Genomic DNA, 19876 nt, shown 5'->3' on the forward strand with positions numbered 1-19876 from the left:
CCTCTTATTGTGATGTTAACATTATATTATTACAACCTAATAAATTCAAGTCGGCAAGCTTTAGTTACAAGCTTGCATTATAGGTATTTTTGGTTAAAATACCTCAGTGATAGAGCTGAAATACGGATGGAATACTGGTTTGCGCCTTTTACACAATTAAGCAGAATTGCAAACCCCCGTGTGTTAAATGACAAGGTGTTAACCTAATTATCAATTGATTAATGTCACTCACACATCGAATCAAACAACAGAACGAGCACGTTGCTTGGTCTTTAAAGAAATTTAAATGGGATGCATGTTCACATACATTTTCATTATTTTATTGGCCGTGCAAGTGTGCATAATACGTCGTCGTGAAGGTGTCAAACTCTTCGAAACATCATTGTTGTACCCTTCAGTGCTTCACCGTCGTTATAGTCCCCGTAACACATCGCTTCGTATAAGAAGCTTTTTGACCCGGGCGTAACATATCTACCATTTAAGTTAGCCCATCCACAATTATTAAGCCACCCTCCTGCGTGATGGCTGTGGGCGCATGTGCTGCTGTGTTCGTTGTCATATGTGGATAATCTAGTTCCGGAGCTATACGATAGCCCATGTGAATCGCCTAAAAATAAAATGTTTGTGTTGTTATACAATAATCTAATTCTATAACATAATATCTATTAGCACCCTAATACATAAAAGTTGAACACACATATCATAGATAATTTTCGTTAGTTTATGGTAGACGTTTGCTTTTAATGTTATCATAGACCGACCGTGACCACCGGCAGTTAACACGAACATCAACTTATTATTAGAAACAATGCTGCGATGGATTTTTGCTTCGATATTGTTTTGCACTTGTAAAAGTGTTTTATTAAATATTATTAATTAGCCATGCCAGCATGATTAATATTTGCTAATAGTTTTGATAGAACAAACATAACATGGTGTGTCTGACAAGAAAAGCCTATTTGTCAAGTTTATTTTAAGGTAATAGGATCTGATTCTTTTCTGAAGTAGTAACAATATATATTAATGTCTTTTGTGGATAACACAAATATGTCAATGTTGTCAATTAGTTGAGATGTTATGTTGACACTGGGAAATCGTAGTATGTATGTATTGTTTAGAATTCAATATTTTGAGTGTTAGCGTACGCATACAACACATATAAATTAAAACAAGATGACACAAAATAATATCTGTTGTAATGTTGTATTCGCTTAAACAAAACGCCCGTATTATGTTAAAGTTAAGTTCTGTACGTAATGACCATTTCTTAAGTTATCCAAGTATATCGGGTGAAAACATTGCGTAGTATACGACAAGTTTATTAACAATAGAGCGTCTTAGTCGTGTACTTGGTATGTGGACCCGTTTGCAAAATGTTGTTCAGGTCGTTTCTCAGTGGAATTGAGTATATGGGTTTGTAGACATGCAAAAAAACCGAGGTGCTTGTCTGGAATCATGCCACGTTTTTGCTATTATCGATTCAAAGATGGCCGCCATTGACATAATACAATTTTTACTTTAATTTACCGTAACAACAATATACATTTATAATAAATATATATACTGACTAAATATAGTGTGTAGGATAAATTTATGTTATCAATGTATCTTTTTCAAAGTCAGAATGACCTTGAAACGGCATGTACAAGATCATTTTGTCATCAATACCGCTCAGACCTTTGATTCTTTTATTCATTTTCTTGCTGAATTGACAGCTTCAATTTTACTAAAATATAACGCTTATTTATGCAGTTTTAAATTGTCAAATGTTCATTTACATATGGTTTTTGTATTAAAATCTAAAAAAATATGCAATAGAACCATTCTTCTTTATATATAATCATTTAATTTTATGCTTATTAGTGCATTTTGAATGCAAACATTGATTCGATCATTTTATTTACAAAAGCGGGAAAGTCATGGTATTGCGAAATGCGAGTCTTTTTACCACAGCATGCTGGCTGCTATTTTGATAAATTTTGGTTTATTTATTTTGTTCCCAAGTTTGATTAAATGGCTTTGTTGCTTTGATTCTAGTGTTAAATGTTTACATTTCTACGATCTCTGATTATCAGAGAAAATGTCAATGCAGTATCTCTTTTTGAAATAATACAGACAATACAGACATCAGATTTTCTAGCAATTTTCAGTATTTAAGAACAGTTGATTTTAGACCATTAATACAGAAAGAACTGAGAATTATATGTTATATTAATAACAGTTTTGTTTGGATAATATTGTTAATCACGTGTGAAATAAGAACAAACAAATACTATTATAAACAAGGAAAAATTACGAACGAGAACATTTGGTAGAGTGAAAGCAGTCTATTCAAGGTTTTAAGAGCTAGTGTATTTTTGGACACTATTAACTAACTCAGCAGTTGGTTTACTATCTAAAATATCTTCTCTAAAAGACACAAGTTTGGTCCCCTTGGTTGCAGAGGACGACGGGCTGCATCCCAGTTTATGTATCATCTGACAGGAAGATAACAAATAACCTCTAACCAGTGAAGACACTGCGCTTGCGAGGGCAAAGAGAGCTTCTGCACTAAGGAATGATATTGTTACAAAGCTCGTCAAACTTTTGGACGACAAGACGGATGATCACAAGCTATGCTTTCTTACCACAATACCAATAAGTGTTATAAATCGTACACACATTTCGGGCGTCTACAAGTGTTTGTTTCAGGAAATCCTTTCGCCGTAGCATTTTACCATGTACACCCCCTAGCTGTCCGAAAGATCCCAGAACTTTGATTTGTGTAATATGTGGTAATGTAGAACACAAGCGGAACCGGGACAAATACATAATCTGCGAGTATGATAGGGCTGAGAAATTTGTCAACATTGCAAAACACTTCCAGGATGAAGTTTTCACAAGAGTGGCTGATCGTCGGAGCAACAACCAAGAAGAATGTATAAAGTCATTCATCTCTGCAGACCTATACTGCCACAACAAATGTTGTCAGAGCTACCTACGAAAATTTGACCGTAACTTTAAATCTACTGATCATGTCAAACCGGATATTAACAACTTCAAGCGCGTACTCTTAAATCGCAAGCTTACTTATATTGACAATCTTCGTTCAAACGGTGAATTTTGCACTATGAGTGATATTGTAGAGTTTGCATTAAGTTTGTGAAGAAGGTGAAGTGCTTACAAGTACATTCCTTAACCGTAATATGAAGCAGCTGATTATCAGTAATTATGGACATTCGGTCACAATATCGCCCAATAGTCGGGTCAACGAATCTGACATCATTTTTTGATATAAGCGCTGCTGACATAGTTATCAAACTGAAGAATCAGGACATTATGCAGAAAGCTGGTGTGCCCAGTTAAGACAAGTTCTCAAAGACGTTGATTTTGGCCTACAAGATAGTTTTTGCGACATTACTGACCTCAAGTCTTCATGGGCAAGAACAATAATGTCAGGATTGTTTCTCACGTTTTTGTCAGCTCTTTTTAAGGTCCCTAAGTACACGCTTTTTCAAAGCAGTGTGCAGGACATTTAAGAACTTCTACAGCCTCTTGAAGATGAGGTACATGAGGAGGCAGAGAAACAGTTATTACACGGTCATTTACCAACAGATCATCCTCCACAAGAACAAACAGAAACCTGGTTGAGAGATCATAAGAGTAAACAGTTACACTGTCTATTCCAGATGCTTGTGTACATCAGTCATAGTGGTTTGACGCGAACACCATTGCATATGATGCTTGGCCACGCAATTTATGAAAGAGATCGCAGCAGGAGCCTTTTCACTGCTTTCAACAGAAAGGGTGCATGTCCAAGTTTTCAAACCATCAGACTTAGCAGCTGGAGTTTCACTTCTTTATATTGCCCTCAGTTTTCTTGATAGCTATGCCGTGAAATGCTCAGAAGATGGAGAAACCCCAATACCCAGTACTTTCACCAAAGAGGACTATATTATTTCTGGAATGAAAAACTCAGACTATGCTGACAAATCATCAATATCTGGTACCGAAGGTCCACATTATGCTGCCCTAGTGGTATTTCAAGATGCCACAGTAAATATGCCTCTTTCCGAACCCACAGTGTCCAATACAGGAATAAGCAATGAACATCCAATTCTGAAGACAAAGCTACCATGTCAAGAGGTACCTCCCCATATCAAGCCAATAGTTATACCAGCCTTATCACGTGTTGCTGCATCCTGAAACGAAGCAGGCTACGTTGCTCGATGCACAAACTGTCCGGAATGTAGCCACAAAGCGTGAATTCACTATAAGTGTTCTGCGCAATGGTTCAGAAATAGAAAATCCTCATAAATGGGTCGTTCATATGCTTGTTTATTCTGCTGTGGTGTCGATGATGCGTGTTGGCTTCCTACCTGTTATACAAAGACCCATCACTAAGCGTTCTACATTCAGACATTGCATCACTTATTTTCAGAGTGTGCAAAGACAAAGTAAGATCAGGAATCGCTGGCAATATGGTGTGTTGAGGGTGTTTTTGCTCTTGCAGCAGACATTTATCTACAAGAGCCGAACAAGTTCAGCGACCTCTTTCTTTGTATGGGCCCTTTCCATTGGACCATTGTTCTGCTTAGATGTCAGGGCAAACTTCTGCGAGTCTCTGGCCTAGATACTCCTTCAAGCAGTGTAATCAAAGGACATATGTGTAGAAGAGCCTAATACATAAGGCATGTAAACTGCTTATAAATATTGATGGTTCTGAGACACGACTGGCACCAGTTACACATGGTGGATGGACGGAGCACCTTGGCATGCTGTTGCCCACAAAGTGCCTGAAGCCTTTACCACGGAGCTTGCTGATATTGTGCAAGTGTACAGGAAAGTGCGATACTCGATGGTGTATTCGCCGTGCTGCTGGGGTGCTTTGCATCACAGTTTGTCATGGTAAAGTGGACAATTTACCTTGTGGAAACCTCACATGAAATGACTAACTTTGGAACAGTATGTAATCTTTGTGAAACAAAGTATTTGGAAACCTATTAAAGTGAGAATGATTTCATGTTGATGAGTTGTGTGCATTTTTGCTATAAGTCCTTATGGAATAAGGTGTAAGCCCGTTGGCCTGTCCCTAGGACTGGGGATGACTCAGTGATTACCCAACCAACACCTGGCATTGGTTCAAAGTCTTCCCGACATCAAATAGATGTTTCGTCAGTTTGACTTTGAGCCAACGTTGAACAAATATCACTGTTTTGCTTGGTAAGGGGTTTGGTCGATTATCACATTATCAAACCATCTGCATTTGGGTTAGAGTCCCGCTCACTGTAGTATTTTTCCTCCAAATGTGAAAATTTTCAATATACTTGTATTTTGTCTGTGAGCACACCATGCGTTAATTATCAAAATGTACCAATATTACGTAAAACATGCTCAACAATATTGTAATTGAATTTATTACGTCGAAATTTGTCACATTAAAGTTTATACACTGACTTTAGCTGTCCAAGGTCAACTCAAGGTCGTTGATGTATCAACTGACCTCGTACTTGACCTTTCCGGATCAATTACCCTCCATATTTAACAAGACCTCTCATAACTGAGTTTTTACCAAAAAGACATTATTTAGAGGTAAAACATTTGATTTTTCTCCAAAAGGCAATATATTTTTCTTTTTTAACATGGCCGTCGGCGGCCATATTGGATTATGGTATTTTTAGGCCACTGCCAGTGTGACAGACAAGCACCTCGGTGATTTATCATGTATAAGGACTAATTAACTCACATCAAGGGAGAAAATCTCCCAACCCAATTTTGCAAACGGGACTTCAGACCTAGTCCTGCACTATCTATACTGCTAAGGTTTATCCCAAATCAAGTGTTGCCCTACAGGCTGTCTTATGGTGTCCTGTATGTGTTCGCATCTTAACATGCACGTTGTCGTAAGCAATTGTACAAAAACAGTTCACTCTAGAGCTTTTAAGTCATTCGTTATATGAAGAACTTGTAACATAGTTGACGGAGAACACAAAGTCACGATAAACGTAGATAATCTCAATTTTAGATATATTTACGTTTTATTTCTGCTTATTAACACAACACAACGTATTCAAAATGTTTGTCAAGTTCAAGGCAAAGCGCGAAAGCACACAACGGGCCTTGCCCGCGACAGCAACCAATAATGCGCCTTCTATGTTCGGCTGCTCTAGTAAGACTGCTTTATTAATATAGATATAAACAACGAAAGCTTTGATAATTGTTACGTGTGCAATTCTGATTGGCCGTGTAAAGTCATGTGTCTTCAACGTAAAGTTGATTTAACGTGTGCAATTTTGATTGGGCGTTTGTAAAGTTACGTGTCTGCAACATAAATATGACGTATGCAACGGACACATAACGAATACATACGGAATTGACCGAAGATTGACACATAAGGTAAGCAAATATTGGTGCCAGGTACGTATTGACGTTTTGATAACCCGAGGTTACTGAAATGTTGATCAAGGTGACTGCCTATTTAAGATTGTATGAAATTTGGTACAAATTTCGATTATTATAGTGTGTTATGTTACAAACTTATACTGCCGTGCTATAAGAGCTAGCTTTTATAGCGACGCGGTAGGGTGTCTGCTTGATTTGGAAGCAGGAGGTCCCGTGTTCAATCCCAATTGTGCTCGGATATTATTCAAGCTGAGCTACAATCAGAACTTGCAATTTCTCATCAATTGTGTGTTTATTCAATTATTGTAATTAGACCCTCTTAATGCTTATCTGGACCAACATGCATGTGATTTGTTCAAGGAATTTGATTTGTCAATGATTAGTTTGGTACATTTACATGTTATTTTTTTATACCGTTTGCTATTTCAATTTTGAGATTTCAGTGCGATGTGTGTGCCATACAATTGTCCTGTTCTGGCTGAACCTTTACTCTTACCACCATGCTTTCTTAATGTTACAAATTTTAACATCTATTTTCCAAATATTATAATTGGTTAAAAAAAGTTCAGAAATGATATACATGTATACCGCTATACCCGTAACACATCTGTATGATCGGCTTAAACAATATGTAACCAACATACAAAAATCATGCAGTTTGAATATCTATTATTAGGACCATACATCCGGTCCATAAATATGTTATTACACTGAAAATAACCAGGCGATCGCAACCAATGAATTTGGTCTTGTACACGTTTCACTCATATTAGCAACCCATACGTATATATTGATGAAAGCCCTTTGGTGTAGATTCCACGCAGCCTTGCGGTATGAAAGCGATGAGTGACAACAATACCACCTATGTATTGTTTATAAGAACAAAAACTGTATTACGATAAATATTACGCCAATCTGACAGTTCAGGAAGATTTTTTGACGAATGTTCAACTACGCATCGGCTCAGTCAATCTTGTTGTAACTTCAATTTCGACCCTACAAGAAGTTTTCAAATGGCCAATAGTTTCAGTTATCAGATTTGATAGTACATGATAGTACATATACTATAAAAACTATAGCATGCTTAATTTGTATTCATAACTTTCCTTACAATAGAAATTCTCAAACTATGATTTTCGTATCTTTGTAATACTCGAAAATACGAATATTTATTAGAAACACATTTGAAAAATATATAATTGTTAATAAAACTTTCATAAAAAAAGTTAATATCCGTAAATACACGTAGAAAAACATATGCAAATGGTTGAAATTAAATGTTAGTTATCCTTGTTCCACTGAGCATTATCCACTTAAGATTGTTTCTGTATAACTGTTCGCCACGAACAGACACGTGCATGCAAAATAGTCAGCTGAATCTATGTGAACTGACCCCGCTTAAAATACTATTTTGATTTAGATTTTCAAATGAGCGGGTTTCGTCTATATATGATTTGTGTTTAATTTGTAAACTATTTTAGTTCGTCAATTTAGTTCATGTTTATGTTTGTAAGACAATATACCATGCAACACAATCTATACTATGCTTCTTATCCGCGCATACATGTATATTCAAAACAAATTTACTGATAATGGCATCTTTCGTTTGTTCTGATAGCTGCGTAACGTTATGCATGTATTTATGTTAAACAACTAACGGGTATTCCATAACGGAAACAAAACCGATGCGTCTTAACTCTAAAAAACGTGTGTGGCAATTTGTTATCACACTTGTTTTCAAATTAAGGTTTTCAAGGAAATGCCTAAGCTCATGGGGTCTTTATTACAAATTGTTCATATCGTTTCTCAAGATTTTTGTGGAGTTGGTAGACGTACAAAAACTGTGTACCCTAACCCTGGGTGTATGTGCTGGTATATTATTGTCTGGACAACTAAATGTCGTGCGAAGAAAACGTGTTTTAGTTGTACAAACGCAAACATATACAAATATAACGTGGGCTTACCTGCAGTGCCATGACCCTTTTCAATATGCAGAGTGTATTCAGGTGCAGCCGACAGCCTGAAGTTCGGAAATACCTCATATAACAAGTGTCCGTCACCCGTCTCCAACTCGATACGGAGTTCAGACGTTACGTTGGCGGTCATTGCGTGTATATACTTCAATCCTAAGAAATAATTCATTTAGTAAGCTCATGCCAATACCACCTGTTAGAATACTTATATAAAAAACTATATAAAACACGAGCATATTTTGAAGTATATGTGCATCCATTATTTACAATATAATTTGTGAGCGTACATCAACACCTCACTGTAAAAAGTCAAACTAAATATGATAATTAATAATTAACAATCGAATCATAAAGAGAATTTGAAGAGTTTTTTAGGGTGTTGGGAAAAATGAAGCGATATACTTTACCAAGCCAGAATTCTCCATGAACGTCTCCGAAGCCATTTTCATAATTTAAGAAATTTTGGTAGAAATCCACAGATCCATTCACACGACGTTGAAACACCTGAAATAATGTTATTCCTTATCATAAAACTACTAGTACTGCTACTACTACTACTACTACTACTACTACTACTACTACTACTACTACTACTACTACTACTACTACTACTACTACTACTACTACTACTACTACTACTACTACTACTACTTCTACTACTACTACTACTACTACTACTACTACTACTACTACTACTACTACTACTACTACTACTACTACTACTACTACTACTACTACTACTACTACTACTACTACTACTACTACTACTACTACTACTACTACTACTACTACTACTACTACTACTACTACTACTACTACTACTACTACTACTACTACTACTACTACTACTACTACTACTACTACTACTACTACTACTACTACTACTACTACTACTACTACTACTACTACACTACTACTACTACTACTACTACTACTACTACTACTAACTACTAGACATACTAACTATTCTGACGACTAACTACTACTACTACTACTAACTACTACTACTACTACTACTCCTCCTCCTACTACTACTTCTACTACCACTACTACTACTATTACTACTACTACTACTACCACTACTACTACTACTACTACCACTACTACTACTAGTTGAGTTTCTGATTTCTCGGCAATCGCCAAAATTTATTTCGGAAATATATACTATTTATCTTACGATCCTTTGTATTGACGTTTTTACATATTAGAAAAAACAACAACACAATATTGCATTAGATTAAAGACAAAAGCATACACTTAATTCAAATAAGTGGTATAAAATTCCACTATGTAAAGTACAAATAAAAATATATAGTTTTATGCAAGGACACGTACAAGAAAAAATGATCAAACAATGAAGCTTTTGCAACACTTGTATCGCTAATTGGAAAATTCGTGTGAAGAGTTGATTTATAATAGCTTCTAAAGAATTAATATCACTACGGTTGCAAGTCGGATACTGTTTCAAATGGTCTTATTTTAAAGCACATTTTACTTAATATGTAATTATCTTTATTACTTACATATGTATCTTTATTTAATTCTATTTGAACTGTTTAATAATAAGAATAGCAATAGAAGTAATAGTATTAGTGCAATAATAATAATATTACTACTACTAATAATTTTATAAATAACAACACTTATACTACTACTAAGTTGCCAAAATATATTTAAATGTTTGTCACTAGTTATTTTCCTTCAACTATGTATATATGTGATATTAATGTATTTTTATGGCACTCATGTGTATAGTGTGCCTAGATTATGAAAGAATATTTATCGTAAAAACGAACAAGGACTTGAATATGACCTTTCAAACATAAAAGCCTCTATGGCCGCCATAAGGAAGCTATGACTGCTGTTACTCAGTAGTATGGTTAAACATGTATCTTACCACATCGTAATTTCGACTTAGTTAAATTGCAATTCCCCGATCGAATATCTACCAAATCAGTCTATGATGTGTTGATAAAACGGTTTACGGATTAAATAGCTAATGCAATTCATACCGCCAATCCCCCTCCGTCCGTTTGCATGTCACAGTACACCTCAATGTTCTGAAACATCCCCGCAGGAAGAACGCTGTACACGCCACTTACATGTGTCAGGTTTCTTTGATCCATGCAATCGTGTATCCTAAATTCTAAAGTAAAATTATAAGGTCATGATGCATGATTATTGCTTTAAATATTGTACACATGTATCATACCATTCTATGCAAATCTTTAATCATATTAGTATGATTGTATTTACGATAACGATCAGTGTTATTATACTTGTATGTATTATTACTCTTTTTGTTTTTTGATGAGAATAATAATTATAATAATAATGCTAAGAAGAAGATGCTAGAGAAGACGAAGGTAATTTATATAAATAAAAATAAAAATTATAGGTATAAGTTTTATTTTAATTATTATTAGTATTATAAGAAGTATTAGTAGTAGAAGTAATAGTTGTTGTAGTTGTAGTAGTAGTGGTCGTTAAAGTAGAAGTAGTAGTAGTAGTAGTAATAGCAGTATTATAAGAGGTAGTAGTAGTAGTAGTATATTTATCATTAGCATTATTATTGTTACTATTATTATATTTTTGTTGTTGTTTTTGCTTTGGCTGATGTTGCTACCGTTAGTGTTGAGCTTGATGATGATTTCTGAATATTGCTTTAATGAGCAATTATCGTAAATTTAAAGAGGAAAATATAACTGTTATAAAACGCCGTGTCATCTTAAATACACAGATAGCTACATTTAGGCACCAGGTACACTTTTATGTCAAACCGTGGACTTATATGACTAAAATACTTGTCATGCTTGTAATAACTTTTAGCTGGTAATGCAAAGAAGGATTTTGATAGCTTAAGTTCAAACTTATATGTGGATTTGTGTTTCGCTCTTTAAGATCGTGCTTCTTTTTGGGGCAAGGCAACACTTGACACGTCACATTTGGCCAAAATAGTCACACAACTGTATAGTGTATATACATATTTACTACATAACATGTAATGCAAAATATAATAGCAAATAAAGAACAAATGTAAGAATTAGACTATTAATTGGTTTTATGCAAACAAGAGCATTGTGTAACCTTTTTAATCACTATGCAATGTTACTGAAACAGGTATCAGATATATATCCCTTTTGATGAAAAAGCTGTAGAAAAATAACCTCATTTTATTCATATTCATATCATCACCATTCTTTTTCAAGACATTCGCTTATATTGATCTGTACAAACATTTGCTCAGAAACGGTGTAAATGAAGTAAAAACTGAGTTACATCATATATCGAAAACATGGAAAATGCGTCGTTATCGAATGTAAAACAATTAACCATCAATTAAATAGTTTTTTCAGCAAACGTTAAAATAATCCACCAATAGTAATCGAAATACTTACTTAATTTTTACATGTATACATAGTAAATGGATCACACCATATTGAGCTTCTGTCAAAAAGCAGAAACATAAAGAATAAATGAACAAAACTACCCAAGTGCATACTTTTACTTACTGGTAAATATGTTAATTATAATAAGTTACATAACTCTGGCGGATACGTTTTCATGCTTATGTGTTTTCATCAGTCAATTTGATAGAACTGAAGAGCGGGGAAATTTATACATGTCTATACATGAATATTTATGGTAAATGATAGATTTATATGATGCGAACACGTGCGCCTTAATATATTGTGTTTATCAACCATTTAACAGTTGTCGTGTAATGTAGAAGAAGGGCGATTGCCTACTTCTGTTCAATATTTGCATTTGAGAATACTCAATATCGTAACATTGTCTGTAAATGAATATATTAACATATTGATAAAGCTTTTAGTAAAAAACCGGAATGTGTTAAGTTATCAAATTGGCTTACATCTTTTGAAATAAATGAACGATGTGGTCAATAGAATGGTCGATGGCCAGAACTGTATACAACGTGATCAAATAGCATTAGTGACCGTTTCTACAAATAAACGTTATTAATTTTTGTGAGAATACACAGTCGGGTTGGGATGCGCAGTAGCTGAACTCTTCACAATACCGATGTTGGAAAGATAACACAGTTAGCCAATCAGTTATCACAAAACCCGGACGTGTGTCCTTTGGTCTTTGACCCAAATATTAATTAACATCGGATCGACCTTAATAACACCGAAGATGTTGTATAGGGATGATGCCACAAACAGTGTATGATTTACCTGCGCAATGGCGCCCAATGTGAGACGGGTCACACGCACACGTATAATTCGTCTTTCCATTGACACATATCCCATGTTCACAGGGGTTTGGGGAGCAATAGTTAAGATCTGTAAATATTTAAGAATCACACACTGAAAAACACATATAAAAAGTACCATTAAATTCACATAATACTTTTATTTTTGAATCGAATATCCTTGTTGATATTTGCTATTCAAATTTCAACATAATTGTAAATACAATTACTGATTACGATCAATGGTTTTCAAATCCTTTTAAATTAATAAACCATTCAATAATAACAAAAAACGCTCGTATGTTAATTGGACGTTGACCCATACATTCATTTACACCGTATCGACCTTATTAACACCGATGATGTTGTTTAAAGCTACAGGCTAAACTAGTTTAGGATTTACTAGTGCAATTGCGTCCAGTGTAAGACGGGTCACACACACACGTATAATTCGTCCTGCTATTGACACATGTCCCATGTCCGCATGGGTTTGAGGCGCAATAGTTAACCTCTGTAAATATTGAAGAATCACAAACAGAAAATGCAGATAAATAGAACCATTGAATTTACAAAAAATATTCATTCCTGAATTCAGTATCTGGGCTGACAAGGTTTCGATCGATGACCTACTATGTATATTTATCAACTTAAATAAAACCAGTTGTTTTGTTAAGATATGATGGCTAAAAAAGTCTCCGATTTACAAGTCCAATTGCGTACTTTGTGAAACGAGTCACACTCACACGTATAGTTCGTCCAGCAAATTACGCATGTCCGATATTCACATGGGTTTGGGACACAATATCTAACCTCTGTACAGATTCAAGAATCACCCAAGTTAAGCATGCACATACAGAGTACCCTTGGATATATATCTTTAAATACTTGCTAAATTAAGTAACCGTGTCAACAAGTTTTAATTGTTGAACTTAGTTAATTTACTGTTGCTGATTACCATGATTTCTTTTTAGATCATGTCAGATTTACCACTGTTATTACGAGTAAGCTCGTGTGTTAAATTACACTTTGACCAAAACATTGTGTATGTAACTTTATAAGGTAACAACCTCAATAACACCAATCATGTATAGTGATTATGGCTAAATAGAACAGGATTTACCAGAACATTTGCGTCCAATTTGAGACGGGTCACACATACACGTATACTTTGTCCTGCCTTTAATACATGTTCCATGTTCACAGGGGTTAGGGGCTCAATAATTAATCGCTGATATATATATATATATATATATATATATATATATATATATATATATATATATATATATATATATATATAATATTTCTTTACACCGTATCGACCTTTATAACACCGATCTTGTTATATTGCGATGAATACTCAATAAGTTTAGGATTTACGAGTGCAATTGCAGAGTGCGTGACGGGCCATACACACACGAATAGTTCGTTCTGCCATTAAGACATGTCCAATGTTTAGAGGGGTTTTGGGCGCAATAGTTAACCTCCTTAAATATTAAAGAATAATGCACTGAACACATGCTTATATAACTTTACTATTGGAATGTACATATAATAATAAATTATGAATTGTGAATCCTTTCTGGCAAGATTTAAATGTCGACCTAATTTGAATAACGTTTATGATTGCCATGACTGCCCTTCAAATCATGTTAGATGTGCACAATTAATCCAAACACGTACTTGTCGAGTTCTACATTGAGCAAAACTTTTGTTTGTTGTTTTGTTTTAAGATGATCCTGTCATTGTTGAATACGCTATATCGTTTGGCTTTAACATATGTGTATTGCGATTCGGAAACACGGAAAATACGCCTTAATGCTGCAAACAAACATCAGAAGCAAACTTCGAACATTAAGTTTTATTTATATCTCTTTTAAGTAACTTAGCTTATGTAAATATTTTATTCTGAAGCAATACATTATCAGAAAAGCGTGACAATGTACAACTCTGGGGCAGTATTTGAGCGATGATTGTACTCATAAAAGTTTCCATTTAAAAGTCTAATAAGACAAATTCTAAGCACATGTGGATCAATACTGCTCTTTTAAAGACATGTGAATGGTGAAATAAGCATTGTATGCTCAAAAAATGTTCAAGACATGCAAATAAGAACAACATATGCACAAATATTTTTTTTAAATAAGTGTTTGATTACCCGACTTAGAAAACAAACGTTAGATTCAGTAGACAGCGTTTTAAATCAAACCGCCATCACGGTTGGTTATAATGAAAACACTAAAAGGTTTTAGAAATACTCATATTACGAAACCATAAAGTAAATATCAAATGAGATCAACAATAAGGTGGTATTTTTTAACTTGACTGCTTGCATACTTCGTATACAAAGTGAGTGGGAAATGAGTGAGCAATATATTGCTTGAGCGAGTGTGTGAACGAGTGAGAGAGTAAGTGAAAGAGAGAGAGAGAGAGTGAGTGACTGATTGCGTGAACTTGAGTGGTGAGTTGGTAAGTGAATGAGTAAGTGAGTGAGCGAATGGTTAAATGAGTGAGTGAGTCGGCGGGTTGTCTGGTTAGATTTTGTTTGTGTCGCTTGGTGGATGGGTATGTGTTTGTTTGAGTGATTGAGTGAGTGAGTGATTAGGTGAGTGAGTGAGTGATACATGAGTGATTCGGGATTGATGAATTAACTAAGTGAGTGAGTATGTGAGTGAGTGAGCGAGTAAGAAAAATATTAATTGAGTAAGAGAGAGTGAATGAGTGATTCAATAATTGAGTGATTGAATGATTAAGTGATTGAATGATTGAGTGATTGAGTGTCTGTGTATGAGGGGTAATCGAGTGAATGAGTTAGAGAGGGTGTGCGGTTAAGAGATCGAGTGAGAGAGTTAGTGAGTGAATAAGTGATTAGTGAATAAGTGAATGAATGAATAAGCGAGTGAATGCATGAGTGAATGAGTGAGTGCGTGAAAATGTGAAAACAAATAATAAATTAAAAATTATACAAGCAATCAATTAGTGTATCTCAATCAATCAATCAACCAAAATATAAATAGGTTAACTAAACAATCAGTGTATCAGTCAATTAATAAGTCGATACATATATACAAAATAAATAAATAATGAATAATAGTAATAGAATATTTTATATTAAACAGTTTAACATTTTAACAACAGAGACTATCAGCAACTATTTGAATCTATTCATACCGCAGTTTGCGTTGCAAAGATCGTCATGACAACACTTGTGACAGACGGTTTCCGCCAACGATCTAGTATCATCATAGATCGACCTTCCAATTATTTGTAAACTGCCCATGGTTTGAGGTTGGCAGTGCTAAAATGTTTGTTATTGTCATTATATCAGAATGCAAAATGGTTTATTCATTACCGCTGATCGTAGGGTTACTTACTGCTCAATATGGTGTATGCTCGCACAATATTGAGTGCTATTCACGTGTTTGATATTCAAATTGACCTTGTTAATATTTTGGGTTGTAATATATTATAGACACACGTGACAATAATCATATATTATACGCCGAACGAGTCACTTTTTAAAATTATTAACAATTTGTTAACTCGAATAACATTATTTGACATACCGCTAATCCGACACACTGTGAAGTATACACTGTATCGCCAAACTCGCTCTGTTCGTTGATCAAGCACATCTGAAAAAGACGGTTCCGAGATTGGCCACGAATCGTTTTAACTCTAATCAGAATAATCTAGTTTAAATAATTAGCTATAATCAAAAGCATAAGATAATTTGTTTTCATTAATCATAAACAAAATGCCCGAGCAATTCGGTACACAATTTAACTGTTCAACATGTAATGTTTATTTGCGATTATTTGACAATATTGCATAATACTGACATATGCTAATTTGTCGTGTGCAGTATGTCTAAACAAATAAATACATGATTACGCAATCCCGATAATTTCGCATCCAACACAATTCTACGCAAGCTTATTGACCTGTTTATAAATAATCAATTAATACTAAAAAATGTTGTGTAATTTCGTATACCACTTGAGTACACTTTTTCAAGACACAGTTTTATGTCCAAATAATCATAACAACTCATGACAAATAGTGTAATGATTATGATGGGTTATGTAGAGAGTTATTAGTCCTCAAATAATGTTAAAAGCTAATCGAATAGGAATTGGAGAAAATATACATTTAAAAACATGTTCCAAAGTATTAAATGTTATTTTCTCACTTACTTTCGCGTATGATTTGTAACGCGCCAAGACATAATTGTTCCTGAAACATGCCAGTGTACGGTATTCCTTGGTAACTATAAATTGTTATTCCGGTCGGTTGATTTTTTTTATCAAAAGTTTACGTATGTTTTCTCAAGACAGAATATTAAAAATTAAACAATGCATGATATGACGGCAGTCCGAACACGTTGATAGGCCAGGTGCAATATATAAATTAAAACTGATATGATCAAGAAGTTGTTATTTATGGTGGAAAATAAAAACGTATGTGTTCATGTTTCAAACGATAAATAACATAATGAAAGGCTGGAGTAAACAATTTATACCAATTTTTATTTGGTGATAGATAATCAAAATCTAGCAGCCTATATTCTATAAATATCGATTTAATGAAATTGTTCGAAATAACACTAAATTGTAATATTGATTATATTAAAACTAACATACATTTTATATGAATACACATCCAAACTACGTTATTAAGCATTCTCATCTTATGTAACTGCTTCTTCAGTACATAAATTACGAGATATAATCCCAACAAGAAATGATTCGGTGATAACTGTTTTTATTACGTGAATGGACACTTGTGCATTTTTATGTTCGCGTAGGCATCAAACTATTGGTGTTTTGAATTTACAGTTTAAAGGCGGTAAATCGTTTTTATGATCAGAGTTTGAATTGTATATACTTTCCTGTATTGTATAGGCAAATGGTATATTGAATTAAATAACATCTACCGTATACACACGATAAAATAAGTCATGATACTGTTCCTTTAGTCTCATGTTTTTTTTCCATCAAATAAGTATTTAAAGTAAATAGGAAACTATATGAGCTGTAACATGTTTAAATGTAAAAGTTTAATACGAAACTAATTAGGTATATACTTTAACAACGCATATTTAGAGAAAACAGGCTTAAACAAGACTAGTTCAGGCATTTACACGTTTAAAGAACTAACTTCGTTAAGTCCGCAGACATCTATTCTGTGACATGTACCATCAGTGATTTGTGCAGGACAGTTGAAGCACACTGGGCCCCGTTTAGATGGGTATCCTGTCAGAAGAGATTTTCTTTGTATATACATTTGACTTATCATAAGAACACATGTATTATTTCACAAAAACGCTCCAAAAATTATATACTGCGTTATAATAATGTGGGAACGACTCAAATTTCAGCAAAAAAATACATATAATTGATTGTAAGAAGGAAGACCTCTTTTAGCTGTTCGGAAACCGTTTGATAGAGGTACGATAAGTGTGTAATTGTTTATCAAAATAAAAGATAAACATTTTAAATTAAATCTCTAGTTTCGTCATATGATATGCGGTCTTTGTCTTGAAAATACCCCAATTTTATCTAAATCTCAAAGCGATAACCTAAGCTAGTATAACTCTCTTTTCTGGTATCTTTGACACCAAGTTGGCTATCGGCAGATAAATAGCATATCAATCGCATTATCGTTCGTTCAAAACCAGCAAACGGCAGATAAGTGCGTGTGTTCGCATCATTTAAGTTACATAAATTGTTAAACTATTGGCAAATTAACCTATGCTTCTAAGACATAGTTTCAGTTTTGCTAAATTTCATTGTGTACCTGTCAAGCCACACCCGGCAGCGTTACAAAGGTCTGTACTACAGCACTCGTCACACGCCTGAAGGCCTTGGGAGCGGTTGGAACACGCCTTAACGACACCAAGCATTGCAGGTAACTCATTAAACGATCTATTAAATCGTTATTTAAATAATATGTACTGTCGAACAAATGTGAGGCATATGATTTGTAATTTTTACACAATCAAATTAACGAATTAAGATCATACCCAAGGATGTACACAGCTCACGTCAAACTCAACATCCCCATTTGGATTTGTGGTCCGGTGAATATTACAGACCTAAGAGACAACTCGAATTTTAAACGATACTGCAGGTATATTCTAATTTTGGATTAGAACATAGCATTGATTCAATTTAATGGAATCAATGGTTTTCGAAACAAACAATTACGATTTAAATGTTTGTATTTAAAAAAATATCAATAACAAAGACTAAAACTGATAAGCTAAGCTATTTTCACATGCGTTCACATGTCAACAAAGATCTACCTCGCCTGGCTGACATTCCCTCACATATTTGCAGTGTCTAGGACTTTGGATATCCGTACAATGAAGGCAAGTCAAACAGTCAACTGAAACAAAATATTAGTAATTACACGTTATATATAAGCTATGTATTATCGTCTTTGCGTAGATATGTATTAATATAAAAACTTTATAATTACATATTTTTATAACATACACATCAAAGAAATAAAAACATTTTTGATTGGAAAAATCATATACAGACACGTGTAACATACCGCTGAGAACGCTGATGCCAGCTAGAAGAACAATGAAGAAGCTGAAGAACATCTTGAGATGCCGGTGTACTATAAGCGCAATTGAAACATTACTAGTAACTCGTGAGATTGTACACCTGACGATGAACCATATCTGCGTTAAAGAATTGTAAGACTGATTCAATCTCATGCAAATGAATATAAAAATATTGGTGGCCTTATTGATCATACGTTTAACCTTTATAAAGAGTAACATGTTGAAAAGAACATGTGATCAAACAAGTCAATAGCCTGTAAATATATATAATAAAACTTACCTTAAGCATGCGTTTCCCTTCAGCACTGCCACGTATATCCTAACTATGCAATTTATATAGAGGACCGGGCTTATATATTAACATTTTACGGCGTATTTTGCAATGCGTTGTTCCATTTGAGTAGCAGAAACGTTGTGATGGTTTCTAAATATAAAAGCAAGAATCACGAACTTCTACGATAAAGAGCGGTACAAGGTTTACATTTGGTGTCATGATTTAAATAAAGTTTATATAACATCGTATATTCATGCATTATTCGTGTTGTTCAATGTTTATTTTTAATTGAATTTCCTTAAAACCCGTTTATACTCTTTTTAAATACTCTTTTAATCTACATGCCGATCGCTTACTTTTTATCTCGTAATTCTAAACGGCAATAATCGAATCATAACTCCGTACGAAACGTACTTTGAACCTTAGTTCTGATCAAGGACTATGAGGCACATACA

At 34.2% G+C, this 19876-nt stretch overlaps 1 protein-coding gene across 3 annotated transcripts; it reads right to left on the reverse strand.

Annotated features, from left to right (window-relative positions):
• Window positions 1–292: 292 nt before the first annotated feature.
• LOC127836460 (neurogenic locus notch homolog protein 2-like) lies at window positions 293–19562 on the reverse strand. 3 transcript variants are annotated; one of them, XM_052363107.1, is made up of 14 exons: window positions 19428–19562; window positions 19132–19200; window positions 18878–18960; window positions 18596–18667; window positions 18370–18457; window positions 17731–17825; window positions 16137–16205; window positions 15742–15868; window positions 12974–13081; window positions 12554–12661; window positions 10367–10500; window positions 8762–8858; window positions 8346–8507; window positions 293–607 (listed from the first exon to the last, which is right to left on the reverse strand). In XM_052363107.1, exons 2-14 carry the CDS (start codon window positions 19181–19183, stop codon window positions 363–365), a joined length of 1440 nt encoding a protein of 479 aa, XP_052219067.1. In that variant the 5' UTR covers window positions 19184–19200; window positions 19428–19562; the 3' UTR covers window positions 293–362. The 3 variants fall into 3 exon arrangements, with proteins under 3 accessions (XP_052219067.1, XP_052219068.1, XP_052219069.1); XM_052363108.1 differs by lacking the exon at window positions 18596–18667; XM_052363109.1 differs by lacking the exon at window positions 12974–13081.
• Between the last annotated feature and the right edge of the window lie 314 nt (window positions 19563–19876).

Source organism: Dreissena polymorpha, chromosome 6 (assembly GCF_020536995.1).
Source record: "Dreissena polymorpha isolate Duluth1 chromosome 6, UMN_Dpol_1.0, whole genome shotgun sequence".
NCBI lineage: Eukaryota > Metazoa > Mollusca > Bivalvia > Myida > Dreissenidae > Dreissena > Dreissena polymorpha.